The 18,080-nt window shown below is 38.5% G+C and overlaps 1 protein-coding gene across 1 annotated transcript in view; it reads left to right on the top strand.

Annotated features, from left to right (window-relative positions):
• The window catches only part of NUFIP1 (nuclear FMR1 interacting protein 1), a gene marked incomplete at its 5' end in the record, with an annotated part of 55,129 nt that overhangs the window by 4,089 nt on the left and 32,960 nt on the right, over positions 1-18,080 (top strand). Inside the window, 4 exon segments of the mRNA XM_006166503.3 lie at positions 3,145-3,243; positions 4,059-4,121; positions 5,228-5,304; positions 16,734-16,826. Of these exon segments, the coding sequence (XP_006166565.2) occupies positions 3,145-3,243; positions 4,059-4,121; positions 5,228-5,304; positions 16,734-16,826 (332 nt within the window).

Genomic DNA, 18,080 nt, shown 5'->3' with positions numbered 1-18,080 from the left:
GGGAAAAATTGAATATATGAGGAATAAAAATAATTCAGAATGGGGCCAGCAGGTGATGTGGTGGTTAAGGTGTTGGACTCTCCCGTGGCTGACTGTGGTTTGAACTTGAATTGGCAGCTTGAAAATAATGCTGGATGTATGTGCCTAAAACTCCAAGAGAAGAATAGAAGTGAAGAGATTGCAATGTGGCCATTCCCCTGGGGGGGGGGGAGGTTGATTTCTCACTTGCCTTCTCTGGTTGTCTCTCTAGTGAGTGCATGTGCCCTATGACACATACACAAGGAAAAAAAAAAAAGCTTAAAAAAAAAAAGAAAAGAAAGAAATGGAGAACTACAGTGTTATTAAATCTTGATAAGATTATGGTCAACTGTGGTTTCAGTTCTGGACCTGGAGGCATGAGAGTGATGCTGGGCATGAATGCATGCATGCCCAGGACCTTGGGAGGAGAATGGAGAAGGGATTGCAATCTCACTTTCCTTTACCCTTTCCCTGTCTCTTCTCTCTCTTTCTCCAGTGAGTATATACACTGTATTACCAAAAAAAAAAAAACTTAAAAAATTAGTAACAGATCTGTAGGAAAGAGAATTTAGAGAGAAGAATACAACCTTTTGTTCTTAAAACATTGAAAATGGGAACTGGCAGGTGGCATGGTGTTAAAGGCTCTGGACTCTCACATTCTCACATGACCGACTGTGGTTCAAGTCTGGACCTGGCAGCTTGCTTTCTCACTTACCCTCTCACTCTCTCCCTCTCATTCCCTCACTCTGTCCCTCTCTGATCAAATTATAATAAGTAAATAAATAAATAAATTCTTAAAAAACACCCTGAAAACATGTGATTAAGACAAGCTAAAATAGCACAAACCTTTGTTTAAAAACATTTTTTTTAAACATAGTAGAGTTTTTAAAGAAACATATATCTGTGGTTCACAAAGCAGTTCCTAAGGCCAGCAATGTGGGAGTTAAAGCAGCTGGATTCCAGCATGGACAAGTGTGCAGTTCCAGTCCTGGACCTGGCCACTTGAAAAACATACTGGGCATATTGTGCATGTGTACCCAAAATCCTGAGAGGAAATTGAGACGGGATTGCAGCGTGGCTTTCCCCGGGAGTGCTTTCTCACTTTTCTGTCTTTCTCTGTCTTTGGTGAGTGCATGCATTCCTTAGTAAAAATTTTTTTAAAAAAATTTAAAAGAGTAGTTTATTTAGTTTTTTAGTTTAAATTCAAGTAAAATTTAATGATTTAAATTTAAAATAGTAATATCTGAAATTCAGACAGGATTTTTTGTGTTATTTTGTCCCTGTACTGCTTCAATTTTTGAGTAGTGTACATTTATCATTTTTATGAAAAATGTCTTTTTTTATTCTAATGAGGAACAGCTCTTAGTCATTTCAAAACTAGATATTTAAATAGTCTTCCTTTATTCTGATAACTTACAAATCTGGCATTTCAAATTATTTTAAAACACTTCTTGTCAGAGGGTGTGTGCATTGACTGGAAAGAGACAGAGAGAAGGAAAGTGAGAAAGCACTTCCCATGGAAGATGGCTACACTACAGTACTTTCTCTGTTTTTCCTCTTTTTGGAATTTTTGGCAGATAAGCATACACTCCTGGCTTGTTTCTCAAGCCACAGGTCCAGGACTCGAACATGTCGTCAGCCATGTAAAACTGTAGAAATAATGCTATTAGTTTAGCATAAAAAGTCATGTTTTCAACAGCATAAAATTAGTATCCTTTATTTTGACATGAAAACTTATGTAGCTAATGTTAACAAAGTACATCTCTAGTCATCTAAGCATTAAATAATTGAAAACCATTTTCTATGTAATTATGGTAATGATCATTTTTGGGAGGCTGACTCGAGCCTAGTTACTAAAGAGAACCAGATCCCACATGGGCACAATTTTAATCCTGGCCTCTGTGTTTTGAGAAACATGGGACTGTCTGGGCATGTGTGCATACATGCCCAAAATGCAGACAGGATTGAGAAGTGGAGGAGCAGAGATTATAGTGTGACCACACCCTTTTGGGAGGTGGCTTTCTCCCCATTTCCCTTTTCTCTCTCTCCCACTCTCTCTCTCTGCTTCTCTCTAACAAGTGTATGTGCTCTCTGGCAATAAAAAAAATATTGTTAATCATAAAAACAGCAATTGTTTTTTTAGGTAAGCCAGCGTATGATATAGAGAGAAGAAAGGGAGAGGGAAAAGGAGACAGCATCCCCCAAAGGGACATGGTAACACTGCAGTTCCTTCTCCTCCATTTTTCCACCCTGTCAAGATTTTGGATATGCATGCACACATGCCCAGCATGTTTCTCAAGCTACTGGGGCTTAGATTCTAACTGTGATTGGTGATGTAGGATCCAGCTCCTTTAACCACTAAGCCATGAGATAACTTGAAAATAGCAACCTTTTACCTAAGTGCCTCTTTTTTCTAAATGAGTTACCTTAATGATTCTTTTTTCTTTTCTTTTTTTTGGGAGAGGTTTTTACTATAGGGAGCATGCGCTCGCTGGAAAGACAGAGAGAGACAGAGACAGAGAGAGAGAGAGAGAGAGAAAGCGAGAAATCACCCCCCCAGGGGGAATGGCCATGCCGCAGTCCCTTCTCCCCCATTCTCATGAGATCCTGGACATGCACGCACATGCGCCCGGCAAGAATTTTAAGCCACCAAGTCTGGGACTCGAACCGCGTTCGACTACATGGGAGTCCAGCGACATAGCCATTAAGCTGCTAGTCCCACCTTAATGATTCTTTTCCTCCCTTTCTGTAATTTAAAACAATATGTAGTTATTCTTTCTCAAAGAAGAAATGATGTTTTTACCCCGAATATTTATTTTCAGAACATTTTGACATACACTATCCTGAATCTTAATCAGATTACCAATTTGAAATCTATTCATAGTTTATATCGGCTCTATTCAGATTTAAAATTTTTTTGATCATGCCCGGCTTTTGGTAATATGTTTGCTAAAAGTGAAAGAAACAGAATAATTCCTTCATTAGAAATGCACTTAGAAGTTTCCTCCACATTTAAGGGTTATGTGAAAAGTCGAATTGTGTATTACAAGAAGAATAGGTGTATTTTTATTATTGATTAAAGATTTTTCACGAAAGACCTAATGTCTCTTTGTTTTTTGTTTGCAGAAAAGAAAGGAACCAGTTTTTCTTTTTTTTTGTGATACCTGTGATCGTGGTTTTAAAAATCAAGAAAAGTATGACAAACACATGTCTGAACATACAAAAGTAGGTTTTCTTGATTGTCCTGAAATTTAAGTATCAAAATGACCTCCTATCTGTAGTTTTGGTAGAAATTTAAGTATGACCTCCTATCTGTAGTTTTGGTAGAAATCCTGAACTTGCTTTCCTTAACAGTTTATAGTTTTCTTGGTAATGTTTCTTGATGACTTGGAAAAGGGGGAGAGTGACCTTGGATTTGCGGTTTGAGGGTAGAGAGCCCACTGATTTAGAGAGAGATAGAGTGGCAGCAAAGAAAAGGGATCTAGATGGCAGCTCTTCTTATGTGTGTCCCCCCTCTGCGGGTGAGAGGCTGGGCCTTCCCTCCTGTGTCCTGTGTACTTTTGTGAATTCTTTCCCCTTTGAGGCTACCCATGACCATTTAATCATACTGTAGTTTGTTTATGCCTATCACCTTCTAAGGATGTCCCAGACCTTATTAAGTATTTAAAAAACATTTTTTTAAAACCAGAATGTTTTAAAAATTAGAAAGAAATTTTTTGGTTTGGAAAGATTTTCAGTTTAAGGACTTCTCCTCAGCTTTAGAAATTAAGAACATTTTACAATATTGCTGATTTTATGCTCTCAAGTGGAGAAGCAAGTGAGAAGTATTACTGTGCCATGTACTTTGAGAGTGTCATTCCTTTCTAAGTGCAGCTCTGTTTTAAAGTGATCTTAGGTGTGCTGGTGACATAAGTGTGCAGTGATAATGCCACATACATGGCTTAGCTCTGTAAGATGAGCAGAATATGTTTGTGTATGTATAATAGGATAAACTTAATATGGAAAATATTAAATAATCTTTTTAAAAAAAACTCTTACAGTGTCCTGAAGCAGACTGCTCTTTTAGCGCACATGAAAAGATTGTTCAGTTCCACTGGAGAAATGTAAGTTCTTATGGGTGTTGGGGCGGGGGGAGTCAAGGGGACTTTTTTATTGGTTACACATTCTCTTTATTTTATTGATCTGTTATCAGTTTTTTATTTGCAAGGCCTAATACTAAATAACATTCATAGAGTACTTTGTCAGAGATTTGTATATCTCACTCAATTTTAGCTTCATAAACAACTATGTGAAGTAAGTAAATATGGACCCTGTTTAACAGGTTTTTTAAAAGATGATTTGCCCAAGGCTTCAGAAGTGATCCTTGGCAGTTGAGGGTTTTTTTTTTTAAGTTTCTTTTTTTTTTTTTTTTAAATTTACCAGAAGGTGCATGTGCTTGCTGGAGAGAGACAGAGAGAGAGAAAGCACTCCCCAGTGGGATATGGTCATGCTGTGATTCCTTCTCCATTTGTCTATCCTGTTGGATTTGGGGCACATGCATACATAATGTGCCCAGTGTGTTTTTTAAGTTCCTGGGACTGGGATTTGAACCACTAGACTATGGGACTGGCCCAAGTTGAATTTCTTGACTTCTACATTTTATGCTGTTTTTACTATACCATGATGCTTCAAATTGTCATGTCTACTCATTTCTTTAGTTTTCGTCTTACATTTTAGTTGGTTGTCATCCACTGGGTATTTGATATCACTTAAGGAAATGGGGGACATACCTTCCTTGTAACACAAATCATGATACTCTTTTTTCCCCCCTCTATTAATGACACTAATCTAAACATATGAGAAATTACTTATTTTTCTTTAAAAGAAAAGTCATTAAGGATGAATAAAAGCCTGCTTCCAGGGCTAGCAGGTGGCATTGTGGTTAAGGGCACTGGGTTCCCACATACCCAACCATGGTTCGAGTCCTGGGCCTGGCGGCTTGCTTTCTCACTTTCCCCCTCTCTCTCTCTCACTCTGTCCCTTTCTGGTCAAACTAAAATAAATAAATAAATAAATAAATTTAAATAAAATAATTTTTTTAAAGCTTGCTTCCTTTGTTTTAACATTGTTTCTGTCAGTAAATTTAATGTTGGATAAAAATTCTCCAAATTAGTGAAAAGTGTATGCTTCCTGATGTGTTCAGCTTTTTTTAGCAGGCTTTTCCCTCTAGATGCATGCTCCTGGTATGAAGAAGATCAAGTTAGACACGCCAGAGGAGATTGCAAGATGGAGGGAAGAAAGGAGAAAGTAAGTAAAAGTTCAGAAATAGTGAAATAACTTTACTTTACTATGGCAAGGCTAGGTACCTCAAACTAATATCCAAGGGATAACTTGGAAAAGGAAATTTGGTCTTTTATAACATTGTAAATATACAGCTGAAAATGACTAGTCCTGATTTTGTTGTTCTTCAAAATTGGTACATAGTGATACTGAGAATTTTGTCACTTATTTTTATATGTGTAGTTAAAATTCATTTGGATTCCCCCTATGTTGGTCCTAGGGATTAGGACTTTGAGCTATATTATATGAGACTATTATTAAGTGTAGTTCTGGAGAGATCCAATAGGAATTCTTTATTTACGTAACACGTGTGTCACAATGGAACCTATGTTGCTCTTTGGAAAGGAGCTATCACTGGCCACCCACTAGATGTGTGTGGCTGAGGCAGTTAGCGCTCTTATTTTAAAAAAACGTAATATTTTCCTGTTTATTCTTTTGGTTATTTCAACGAAAATTGTTGAGTGACTGCTGTGTGCTAGGTGGAGGGGATATAACAGTGAACAGAATACACATGTTCTTGATCTTAACTGTAAAGACACCAGGAATTTATTAATTCTTAACTGTAATTACAGTTTAAGAAATTTGAGCCTTCCTATGTGATATGACTTGTAGTTTTACACTTTCTAGCTAGAATATATTGAAGAGTCCTAGTTGGGCACAATTTTACCATGTCCATAGGATACTTTATCTGGAAGCAGAAAAATAAGGCAGAAGTATTGGAAAGATCAGGTGCTCTTTTCAAGTCAACTGCTGCTTTATGTCAAATGCTTTTTTTTTTGAATTGAGAAGTGAGTGCCTAATAATAAAAAAAAAAAGAGTTATACTTAAAGGTCAGGCAAGATGCTTAATTTTTTTTTTTTTTTAATTTTGCTATAGGGCACATTACTTGCTGGGGGGGTAGGAAGATTAGAAAGTACGAGAGAGAGAAAAAGAGAAATCACCCCCTGAGGGGGAATGGCCATGCCACAGTCCCTTCTTCTCCATTCCCCTCTGAGGGAAACAGCAGAAACACAAAGATTCAGAACCAACTGAAAACAAATATAATTTAGTAAAAATATATATAAATACCAGGCATGAATAGCATGTGAAGAGGAGAGTTGGATGGAGATAAAGGGACAATCAGAGGAATTTAATTTGCAATAGGAAGTGTGTACTTGCTGGAGACAGGAAGAAATCCCCCTGGGGGGGGTGGCCACACTGCAGTCGCTTCTCTTCCATTCTCTCAGGATTTAAGGCATGCGTGCACATGCGCTTGCCATGACACATACCACAATATCTAAGATTTAAACCATAGAATTGACCCTTGTGGTATCTAGTGCCTTAACCTCACCACCTGCTGCCTATGTGTCTTCTATTCTAACATGTGAGAACCACCGTTTATGTGGCTATTTCTATCCCATGGTGCTGTAGATATAAGGGATGTTGATGGGCCAGGTAGTGCTGCAGCGGTACCATAGAGCTCTGCCATGCTAGACCCATACATAAGGTTCCAGGTTTGCGTCCTGAGGCTTTGAACATATGTGTGTCCGCATGTGACCTGGGCTTGGTTGTATGTGTTATTATATGTAAGTGGGGCTTGAAAATATTTTTGTTCTGTTTTGGTACCTATAAGTAAGGATTAGAGAAATCTTAACTAAGATTTTAGGTTTTACCAGAGGGTGTGTACACTTGCTGGAGAGAAAGAGATAGGTGAGAAATAGGGAAAGCTAGAAAGCACCCCCCCACCCAGGGGTCATGTTCTTGCTGCATTCCGTTCTCCCATCTTTTCCTCCTTTCAGAAACTTGGACATGGCTGGCATGTTTTTCATGTTTTTTTTTTTTTTTAACCAGGTCTTGGCTCACACCACACAGTTGGCCAGCTACCTTAACAACCAGATCTTGGACTGGCCAAGACTTGAACTTTTAAGTCTTTTTCTGGGGGGAGGTGGGTGATGTGTGTGTGTGCATGTATACCTTTGTTATTTCTAGAGAAATTGGGTAGAAAGTATTGACCTGATTAATAGTTATGATTAGAAAGCAGTAATGTAACTTAACAAATAGTTACATTCATAGTGATAGTACTTAACTTGCTGCGGTTTTAAACAAAAAATTATTTCCACATAGGACAGACCATCACCGAGACAAGCCAAATTGACCGGTATTACAATGTATTGCTTTCTAAAGTAACTTTTCCCTATTTGAATGTGAACCATGCCACCTTGTGGTTTTGTGCAACAAGATATAAAAGGGAAAAAGTTTCTACTGGCTAGTGAAACCTGAGGAATATTCATATCTGAAGATGAAAACTAGCTTAGGTAGTATGTTTTTATATAAAGTCGCTGGTAGACTATCAGCTTGATTTTCTGTTTGTAGACGATGTCAGCAATCTTTGAATATATGTTCATGGATTTTATGATATATATGGTATCATTGAATAACTTATTGACAGTAGTTGAGGCCAGCAGGTAGCATGGTAGTTAAGGCACTGGACTCCCATGTGGCCAACCATGATTTGAGTCCTGGACCTGGCAGCTTGCTTTCTCACCCCCTCCCATCTTCTCTCTAGGGAATTAAAAAATAGTAATAATAAATAATTTTAAATAATTCTCTTAAAAAACAAAACAAAAAAGAGAAGTTTAGCTTAACAATTAAAGGTAAACATTCTGTTTTTGAAAAGGCAAACATTTTGCTGTATATGGCTGAAGTCACTGGAAACAAACAGGAATAGCCTCTTACTTTTAGGACTCGCTCTTATGTGAGATATGAGGGGGCCATAAAACTACAGGCATTGAAAGTATTTTTAACCCCCTAGAGGTAATAGCATCTGGTCAAGGGATACTTGGAATCCTCGGAAGGCAGCATAATCAATTTGTTTTGCCAGGCTTCGGGTAAGAGGTAAAAACGCCCTACTCCAGTTACTTTAAGGTATATCATACAGCGAAATGAACCCTTTTAAAAAAATAGTTCTGACAAGCATAAGCAGTCTTGTGAACATCCCACAATCAAGATAGAGGACTGTTTTCCGTCTCTCCAAAAAAAATTCCCTTACATTCTTTGTGATCATCCTCTTCCCTACATCCTGGTAACCACTGGTGCTGTTGCAGAACAGCACATAAATAGAATCACCCAGTACATTGCTTTTTGAGTCTGACTTTTTCACTTACCATTGTGTATTTGAGATTCATCCATGTTGTTATATGTAGCAATAGCTCATTTTTTATTGCTACATATTGATCTAGTCTGCTATATGGATCTATCACATTTTGTACATTTCTCAGTTGGGGATTGTTTTGGGTATCTGGCCTTCATAAAACCTTCCTAAACATTCATGTGTTTTGTTTTGATTTTCTTTTTAATTGCCAGTGGGCACATGAACTTGGCCACAAAGAAAGCACCCGTCGGTGGAGCCTAGTCTTGCTGCAATCCTTTTACTCTTCATTTCTTCGTCCTGTCAGGATCATGGGCAGATATGCATGCGTGCCCATCATGTTTTTCAAGGCTCCAGGGCTAGGATTCAAACTATGATGGGAGATCTGTCCTCCCTGTGTATAGAGCTGGCCTGTTTTTGTTTCAAAAATAAGTTTTTATTTGACTTGGGTAAATACCTGAAAGTGGGATTTCTTGGTCATATGGTAAGCATTTGCTTACCTTTATTAAAAGGAACTGTCGGGACCAGTGGTGGCTTGGTGGTTGAGACGGTGGACACTCCCACGTGGCTGAAAACAGTTTGAGTCCCAGACCTGGTGGCTTGCTTTCTCACTTTCTCTCTCTCTGTCTCTCTCTGGTCAAATTAAAAATAAATTAATCAAGTTAAATAAATAATTCTCTAAACAAAAAAAAGCAACTATCAAACCTTTGAGTAGAGTTTTAAATCAAGATATGCCAATTTGAACATGGAATGCATTCAGACTAAAAGGGATGGCTAGGGCACATGTGCTTGCGTTGGTTAGGATCGTGCTCCAGTAAATGGAATAGTAAATTACCGTGCTTATATGTAAAGAATTTTCTTTTTCCCAATTATGAAACAGGCCAAGACTGCTGTTGATGCTTGACAGTGCCATTAGGCACAGAATATAGTTGCTCCTTATATGGTTTTCATCCTCATGCCTGCTTATCCAGATAGTAAGCCCACATTTTAGGCAGGAAGGAAAGAAGGCAAAAGGCACATATAGCGCAGTTTTCTCCTTTTCACTGAGAAAACAGTGAAAACTTCAGTTTTTAGCTCCAGCCAGATATCCATATAGAGATCATTGGCTAGAAGGTGATTGGTTGGCTGCCTTTAGTGGCAGTGGAGCTGATGGAATGCCCCAAACAAAATGACTAAGGAAGGGAGGAGGATGGCCTTTAGTACTGTTTGCCTGAGTGTTTGGTGGCTCAGTTTGAAGCTCGGTAGATTTCAGAACTATTTGTGGAATTTGGAGTTCTACCCTTGTGGTAAAGGATTGACTTGAGCAAGTGTTTAATATGCTTATTGATTGTTTTCGTGCAGGAAAGGTGGGGCAGTGGGGGTAGAGTCTAACTTGGTTTCTAGGGTATAGAGTATGCTGTGACTATGACCACAAGTGCCTTGAAGAGGAATTGGCCTAATCTTTTGAGTAAGTGAGGGTACAGATTTGTGGAATTTACAGGTGCTTAGTATAATGAGGAAATTGGGTGAGAATGACAATTTTTGATGAAGTTTATTTGTACCCATGATATTACCTTGTTAGTGCTTAGAAATGATTTTTTTGATATTTAACTAATTGTATTGAGATTTTGTTTTCAAGTTCTTGCTCTTTAACATATTTTGAGGTGTTTGTACTTTTTTCCATATGTGTAACTTTATTCAAAGAAAATATAAGAAATATTCTCTTTTGGTATATTTGATATATTTCTCAAAATTTACAGTAATAATCTTCCAGCTAACAGTTTTTATTACTATTTTTTTAATGTTGGGTTTTTATTTTTTTAAGAATTATTTTATTGAACTTCATTTATTTTATTTATTTATTTTAATTTTTTTTGAGAGTTTTTTCCCCTATAGGGCGCGTGTGCTCACCAGACAGAGAGAGACATAGAGACAGAAAGTGAGAAATCCCCCCCCCAGGGGGGATGGTCAAGCCGCAATCCCTTCTCCTCCATTCTCCTCTCGGGATCTTGGGCACACACGCACACATGCCCGGCGTGAGTTCTAAGCTGCCGGGTCCGGGACGTGAACCGTGGTCGACTACGTGGGAGTCCAGCGACATAGCCATTACGCTAACTGCTGGTTCCCTTTATTTATTTTAATTTGACCAGAAAGTGAAAGAGAGAGAGAAGCGAGAAAGCAAGGTGCCAGGTCCAGGATTTGAGCTGCGTTTGGCCATGTGGGAGTCCAGCACTCTTACCCACCATGCCACCTGTCGGCCCCATTGTTGGTTTTTTTCTTTATTCATGGTAGAATGCATGAGCATGCATGCGACAGTAAGGGCAAGAGAAAGACAGTGAGAGATGAGCTCCCTCCATGGAGTCTGGTCACACTGAGACCCTCTTCCTACAGGGCTTAGCCAGTTGGAGCTGGGGCACTTGCATGAGTGCCCAGCATGCTGTAGGCCAACCTGACCCAGGATTCAAATCACAGTTACCATGTGGGAGCTGTCTTTTCTTAAGCAGCTGTGCCATGGAGCTGGCCCCTCCACTAGCAGTTACAGTTTTTATTTTTGTTTTGTTTTGTTTTGTTTTTAATCTGTCAGGAAAATATGTTTACTTTGCAGATTTCTATCATTTTCAATTTGGAAAAAAAAAAAAAGTTACTTCTAATCCTAAAAGGTGAATTCCACATTGTGTGACAGAATAGTCCTTATGTCTTGAATTTTATTTTTCTTACAAGAACCACTGTTTTCCTGAAGAAGCCACTGTATTCTTTCACCTCAGGAAAGATGAACTATGTTAAACAAAACAAAAAAAAAAACAAAAACAAAACAAAACTGGTAAGTTTCACAGAGTAAGAATTTTTTTTTCTTTCTTTTTTTGGAGAGGTTTTTGCTATAGGGTACGTGCGCTCGCCAGAGACAGAGAGACAGAAAATGAGAAATCAGCCCCCAGGGGAGATGGCCACGCCGCAATCCCTTCTCCTTCATTCTCCTCTTGTGATTCTGGGCACGCACGTACATGCGCTCGGCATGAGTTCAAGCCACCAGGTCTGGGACTTGAACCGCAGTCGACTATGTGGGAGTCCAGCGACATAGTCATTACGCTAACTCCTGGTCCCTACAGACTAAGAATTTTAAAGCTAAAAGAAAACTAGAGATGTGCTTGATGAATTTTTTTTTAATTTTTAAATGTTTTGGTGCTGACATTTGGGAGCAAATCATGATGGCTGTTTTTTTTTTTTTTTTAAGTATATTGTCTTTTTTTAAATAATTATTTTATTTATTCATTCATTTATTTTGTAGTTTGAGCAGAGAGATACAGAGGGTGAGAATAAGAGAGAGAGGAAGTTAGAAAGCCAGCCACCAGATTCAGGACTTGAACCCTGGTTGGCCATGTGGGAGTGTCCAACGTCTTAACCACCACACCACCTGCTGGTCCCCGAGTATATTGTCTTTATTTTTTCATCTTTATTTCTTTCAGATTAGCCAAACTCATGGATACCCATTAAAAACTTGAATACTTTCTATTAATAATCTGCAAAGCAAAAACTCAGCCGCCAGAAAATGAAGGGGAGGAGAGACTCTTAATTCCTGATCTATTAGTTACAAATACTGTATGGTTCAACATTAGGGAAAGTGAGGGGTACTATAGAAGTTTGTTTCCAGTACACTTTTAGAAACAGTGGAACCTACTTCACAGCAGATTGGAAGTCCACTAGATGGCATAGTTTAGTAATACTCATTTTAATACTAACTGTGGCTCTGAGGAAATCCTTTTAATTTATGTCTCCAGTTCATTCAGAATTCCAATAGGGATGGGGGAGTTTACTCCCAAAGAAAGCTGCATCTTTTCAAAGTTCAGAAAGACTTTGAAATAAAAATACAGTGGCTTGTATTGAAGCTGTTCTGGTCCAGTGAGAGTCAAGAGGGGTTATTTTATAGAGATTAGGCCTGGGAAAAAAGTTAATAAGTGCATTGTGATTTGAGAATGAGAACAGAGTTGGGGAGAATAATGGGACTAGAATGATATGTGCTAAGGTAATGGTTGTCAGTTTTGCCTTTTTACTGGCTCAGTAATGCTTGAGGCTGTCACTGTAGATGTATATGGTACAGGAAAGGAGGAAGTCAAAGAAGAGCCAAGAAATGAGAGAGAAAGGAAGGAGAGTGGGGCTAGTAGGTGGCAGTGGTGGTTAGGGATACTTTCTCTCTCTCTCTCTCTCTCTCACACACACACGCTGTCTCTCTCTGGTCAAATTAAAAATAAAGTTAAATAATTTTTTTTTTTAAAAAGGAAGGGGAACATTGGGTTGCAAATCATTTTCTTTACAAGTAGAGGGAGAAAAGTTGGTTTAGCACATAAAATAGGGAAGCCAACTGTGAAAATATCCTCTGTCATAATCTTTATAACTTTATTACTTCCATTCTTTAACAGGAGATATTGGACTGAGTTTTTATCTGTATGTAATTGTGTACTATAAGACTTAATTTGTGATTTTTTTTCCAACAGTCTTTGTTTTTGTTATTCCAGGTAAATGTATTTTAGGGACCTCAATTGTATCTTTTATCAAGGCTCTTTGCTTTCATTTATTATAAATAGTATCTCAGTTTTGTGTTGGTGGAATGGGGCTTCCTAATGGTTTTTGTGTGTCAGCAGGTCTTGCATTTCTGGTTTCCCTTTGTTGGCATAATTTGCTTCCTAGTATAGGTTGTATATCCCTTATCTGACGTACTTGGGACCAGAAGTATTCCTGATTTGGGGTTTTTTTTTTTGGATTCAGATACATGAGATATCTTGAGTAGGGTATGGGACCTAAGTCTGATCACAAAATTCACTTGTGTTTCATGTGCATCCTATACACATAGCCTGAAGGTAATTTTACACAGTACTTTTGTATTGCCACAGTTTGAGTCACTTGTCACATGAAGTCAGGTGTGGAATTTTTTGCTTGTGGCATCATGTTGGCACTTAGAAAGTTTTAGATTTTGGAGCACTTTGGATTTCAGATTTTTGGATTAGGGATGCTCAGTCTATATCCTTATTTTCCCTGCTTTTTAATCTCTGGGTTCTTTGTAAATAAGATTAGTATAAATTTTGAAAGGTTTTTATTAGTTTGAGAGAAATAGAATCTTGTAACCTTGGAAAGTATGTTGAAAGATTCCTTACCTTTAGGAACAAGATAATTTAATCTGCTAAAAAAAGGAAAGTTAGTTGTTTCAGAAGACTTTCACTAAAATAATTTCCACATTTTTTACGTCTCCTTTATGGATTTTTTTTCTTATATGTCACCTAAAATCTGCTTGATATAACAGATATTTAAAATGATCACCATTGAAAAGCACTTACCAGGCTGGTAGGTGGTGCAGGGGGTTAAGGATGCTGGACTCCCACATGGCTGATTGTGGTTCGAGTCCTGGAACTGGCGGTTTGCTTTCTTTCTTTCTCTCTCTATCTCTCTCTCTGTCCCTCTCTGGTCAAATTAAATAAATAAAGTTAAATAAAATAATTATTTAAAAAAGAAAAAAGCACTTACTATCCTCTTATTCATACATAGTCTCCTAAAATACTAAATCTTATTATTTAACCGTGGTCTAACATATTTCAGGTCTGGGATACTTAGAACAAAAACGTTGAGGAAACAGAAGTAAGAATGAGTGAATGTGAGAGTCATGGAGGGTGTTGAGTAACTGAGTTGTACATGTTTCACGTTGAGCCTACTATGGGCATTGTTAAGACCATCATTTTTCTCATCATTTCTGTTTCTTCATATTTTGTCTTTAAATTGAGAGTAGCTGGTGTCTGTCCTCCATGTTTGACTGTTTTATTGTCACTTTGCATCTTCTTTTAGAGGCTACAAATAATTCCTTTCGTCTTTCTTCAGGGGTTTTATTTTTCATGCTATTAATCATCTTTGAGTCTCTTCTGAATCCCTTCCAAGTTTTATTTTTCAAATGTTCCTCTTCAGTTTAGAAGTACAAAAGTGGATACAGTGCCCCAAAAGTATCTGGCCACTTTTGAGTATCCTTGGAGGAAGATTTCATAGTTGTGCGAGTACCAGGGTCCACTTCATATAACCTTAGATTATATTTGCCCTTGAAAAATGTAGTCACATGTTGCTGACTGCCTGTCAGATTTTTATATCCTACGACCTTGATCTTTTCCTCTTATGTTTATTTATAGCTTATCATTCATCATCTTTTATTTATGGAGTTTATTTTTCTTGGCTGGATATATTGCTTTGTACTTTCCTCATTGAAATTCATTGCCTTTTTTTCTGGTTACTTCACTACTTACACAATGTCATTTCCATTCCAGTCTTCCAGTATGGCCAACTCATAAGCTTCATATTGTTTATGCTATTCTAGTCAGTAAGGCACATGTTAAAAAGTAAGAAGGTAGAAAAGTATCTCACAAACCATGACATAATATCATTTATTGAGGTTTCTCAAAATTTACTCTGATGAGTGGCCAGGCAGAGTGGTAGAGGGTTGTCTGTGTTCCCCTCCTGTGTTTTTACACTCAGATGATCTGCCCCCTCACCATCAGAGTTTGGTGCCTGCATCTCCATACAGCTGTGCCAAGAAACAAAGAAAGCAATTCATCTTGTACACTGCTGTCAGATTTAATCTCAGTCACTGCTTTATGTAGATCTCTCCTTGTTCCTAACTTTCTGTGGTTCCCCTTCACCTGCTGAATTAGATATAAACTTTCTAGTCTAGTATTCGAAGCACAATTTGGCTTGAGCCTCCGTTTCCAGTCTGATGGCCTGTAGCTATATTATGTTTCATACACAGTTAACCAGTAGCCCTTCCCTGGATGGCTTTCTCACTCTCTGAGGCCTTGGTTTGTTTACATTGTTTGCTGTACTTATAGAACCCTGAAGCCTTTCCATTTGATTGTTTCCTATTGACACCATTTAAGGCCAATTTTTTCTTATCCTTTCTTTGTGGCTTTCTTTCTTTCTTTCTTTTTTTTTTTTTGAGAGAGAGGTTTTCGCTATAGGGCGCATGCGCTCGCCAGACAGACAGAGACATAGAGACAGAAAGCAATAAATCACCCCCCAGGGGGGATGGTCACGCCGCAATCCCTTCTCCTCCATTCTCCTCTCGGGATCTTGGGCACCCACGCAAACATGCCCAGCATGAGTTTTAAGCCACCGGGTCTGGGACGCGAACCGCGGTCGACTGCGTGGGAGTCCAACGACATAGCCATTACGCTAACTGCTGGTTCCCTTTCTTTGTGGCTTTTTCTAGTTAGATATCTTTCTCTTCTTTCTACTAACCTTTATATGGTTTTTGGTACTTACTGCATTTTGTTCCATGTTATAGCTAGCTGTTTGTGTGCTTCTCTCTCTTTTATTTGGTATAGGTTTTTGCCATAGGATGTGTGCATTCACCAGAGATAGAGACAGGAAGGAAAAGTGAGAAGTCACCCTGTAGGGGAGATGGCCATGCTTGCAATCCTTTCTCCTTCTGGGATTTTAGGCATGCATACATATGTGCCTGGTGTGATTTTCAAGCTGCCAGTTTGAAAATTGTGGTTGGCCATGTGGGTGTCCAGTGCTTTAACCACCAAGCTACCTGCTGGTCCCGTATTTGTGTGCTTCTCATATCCTTCCTGGAAGACTAGACTTATTTATTTATTTATTTATTTATTTATTTTTGGAGAGGTTTTTGCTATAGGGCACGTGCGCTCTCCAGAAAGAGACAGAGAGACAGAAAGTGAGAAATCACCCCTAGCGGGGATGGCCATGCCACAATCCCTTCTCCTCCATTCTCCTCTCAGGATCTTGGGCACGCACGCACACACGCCTGGTGTAAGTTTAAGCCACCAGGTTCAGGACGCGAATCACGTTCGACTATGTGGGAGTCCAGCGACATAGCCATTACGCTAGCTGCTGGTTCCCTGGAAGACTAGACTTTTTGAGAACCATCTTTCTCATCTTGGTAGCTTTAAGTGTACCTACCATGTATTTATATAATAATTGAATAGATTGAAGTTTTAAAAAAAAATTTATGAGTACATGCCAAATGGATGAATTAGATCAATTTGAGCACATTATATGATACATTCTGTTTGAATTCTAATGTAAACTATTTAATTGCAGGCCAGACTGGCAATTAGTTTACACTTTGAGTAGCATTGTTAACAGTCTACTTTTTTCCTCTATTGAAAAAAATCCTAGAAGCAATGAAAGCTTTATGGTGTTTTATGTATTAGTTGTTAAAAGTTGCTACATGTAACAGTTGTTTGATTACTTAAAATTGTACAGTAAAAGCCCTTTTATAATTATTTTCATTATTTTCTAGGAACTATCCAACTCTGGCCAATATTGAAAGGAAGAAAAAGTTAAAACTTGAAAAGGAAAAGAGAGGAGCAGTATTGACAACAACACAGTATGGGTAAGTGCTTTAAAATTACTTTCTCTCTCTCTCTTTATATATATATAAACACACACACACACACACACACACACATATGAAGAGATTTTTGCTATAGGACTTATGTGCTTGCCAGAGAGACAGAAAGCAAAGCAAGAAATCACCCCCTGGTGGGGATGACCACATCACAATCCCTTTTCCTCTATTCTCCTCTTGGGACTTTGGGCTTGCATATGCCCCACATGAATTTTAAGCTACTGGGTCCAGGACTTGAACCATGGTCAGACATGTAGAGTCCAGTGACGTAACCATTAAGTCATGTGCTGGCCTCTCTCAATTATACTTAAGTATAATTAAGTATACTTATAAATAATAGAAAAGAGCATTACCAGAATGTTAAAATCCGTACTTTTCCAATTCTGAAACCTACCTTTTTTGTGACTTTTTTAGAAAGTTTTAATTATATCTTAGAATGTTACCCTATAGTCAAGTGGTTTTCATTATATATAAATATATAATGGTTCAGCTATGGTGGCACAAGCAGTAGGGTGCCAGCGTGCAAGACTAGGCATGGTAGTCTAGAACCAAAGTCCGACCATGTAGCACATGCTGCTGGTTCTGGCTAACTGGGAGGCTGGGACAGAGGCTTGCAGGGGTGAGACCCTGTAGGGAGTGCCTGTTTCTCTGTTCTCCTCCTGTGCTTGCTCGTGCGCATGTGTTCTTGCTCTCTCAGATAAAAAGTTTTATAAAAATGTAATGAACAAGTCTTCACACTCTGTCTCCGAGTAAAATGGTCTCCTTAGGAGCAACCCATTTTATTCTTCCAGAGATAGTCAGTGTCTATATGGCACGTAGATGAATAAATAGAGCTTTTTTCTTTCTCAACTCTATTCTGTACCTTGTTTTTTATTTATTTATTTTTTTTAGCCAAATGATATAGTTAGAGATTGTTCTATAACACACCCCATGGGTGGTGATTTCTCACTTTCTCTTTGTCTCTGGAGAGCACACATGCCCTGTAGTAAATTTAAAAAAAAAAAAAAAATTGTGATAGAGTCAAAAATACTAAATTCTTGGGAACCAGCAGTTAGCGTAATGGCTATGTCGCTGGACTCCCACGTAGTCGACCACGGTTCGCGTCCCAGACCCAGTGGCTTAAAACTCACACCGGGCGTGTGTGCATGCATGCCCAAGATCCTGAGAGGAGAATGGAGGAGAAGGGATTGTGGTGTGACCATCCTCCCTGGGGGGTGATTTCTCGCTTTCTGTCTCTCT

The sequence above is a fragment of the Tupaia chinensis genome, unplaced genomic scaffold (genome assembly GCF_000334495.1).
Source record: "Tupaia chinensis unplaced genomic scaffold, TupChi_1.0 Scaffold144262_1, whole genome shotgun sequence".
In the NCBI taxonomy this organism is placed as follows: Eukaryota; Metazoa; Chordata; class Mammalia; order Scandentia; family Tupaiidae; genus Tupaia; species Tupaia belangeri.
The sequence above is the reverse complement of the archived record's forward strand: the minus strand, read 5'-3'. Positions and strand labels throughout refer to the sequence as shown.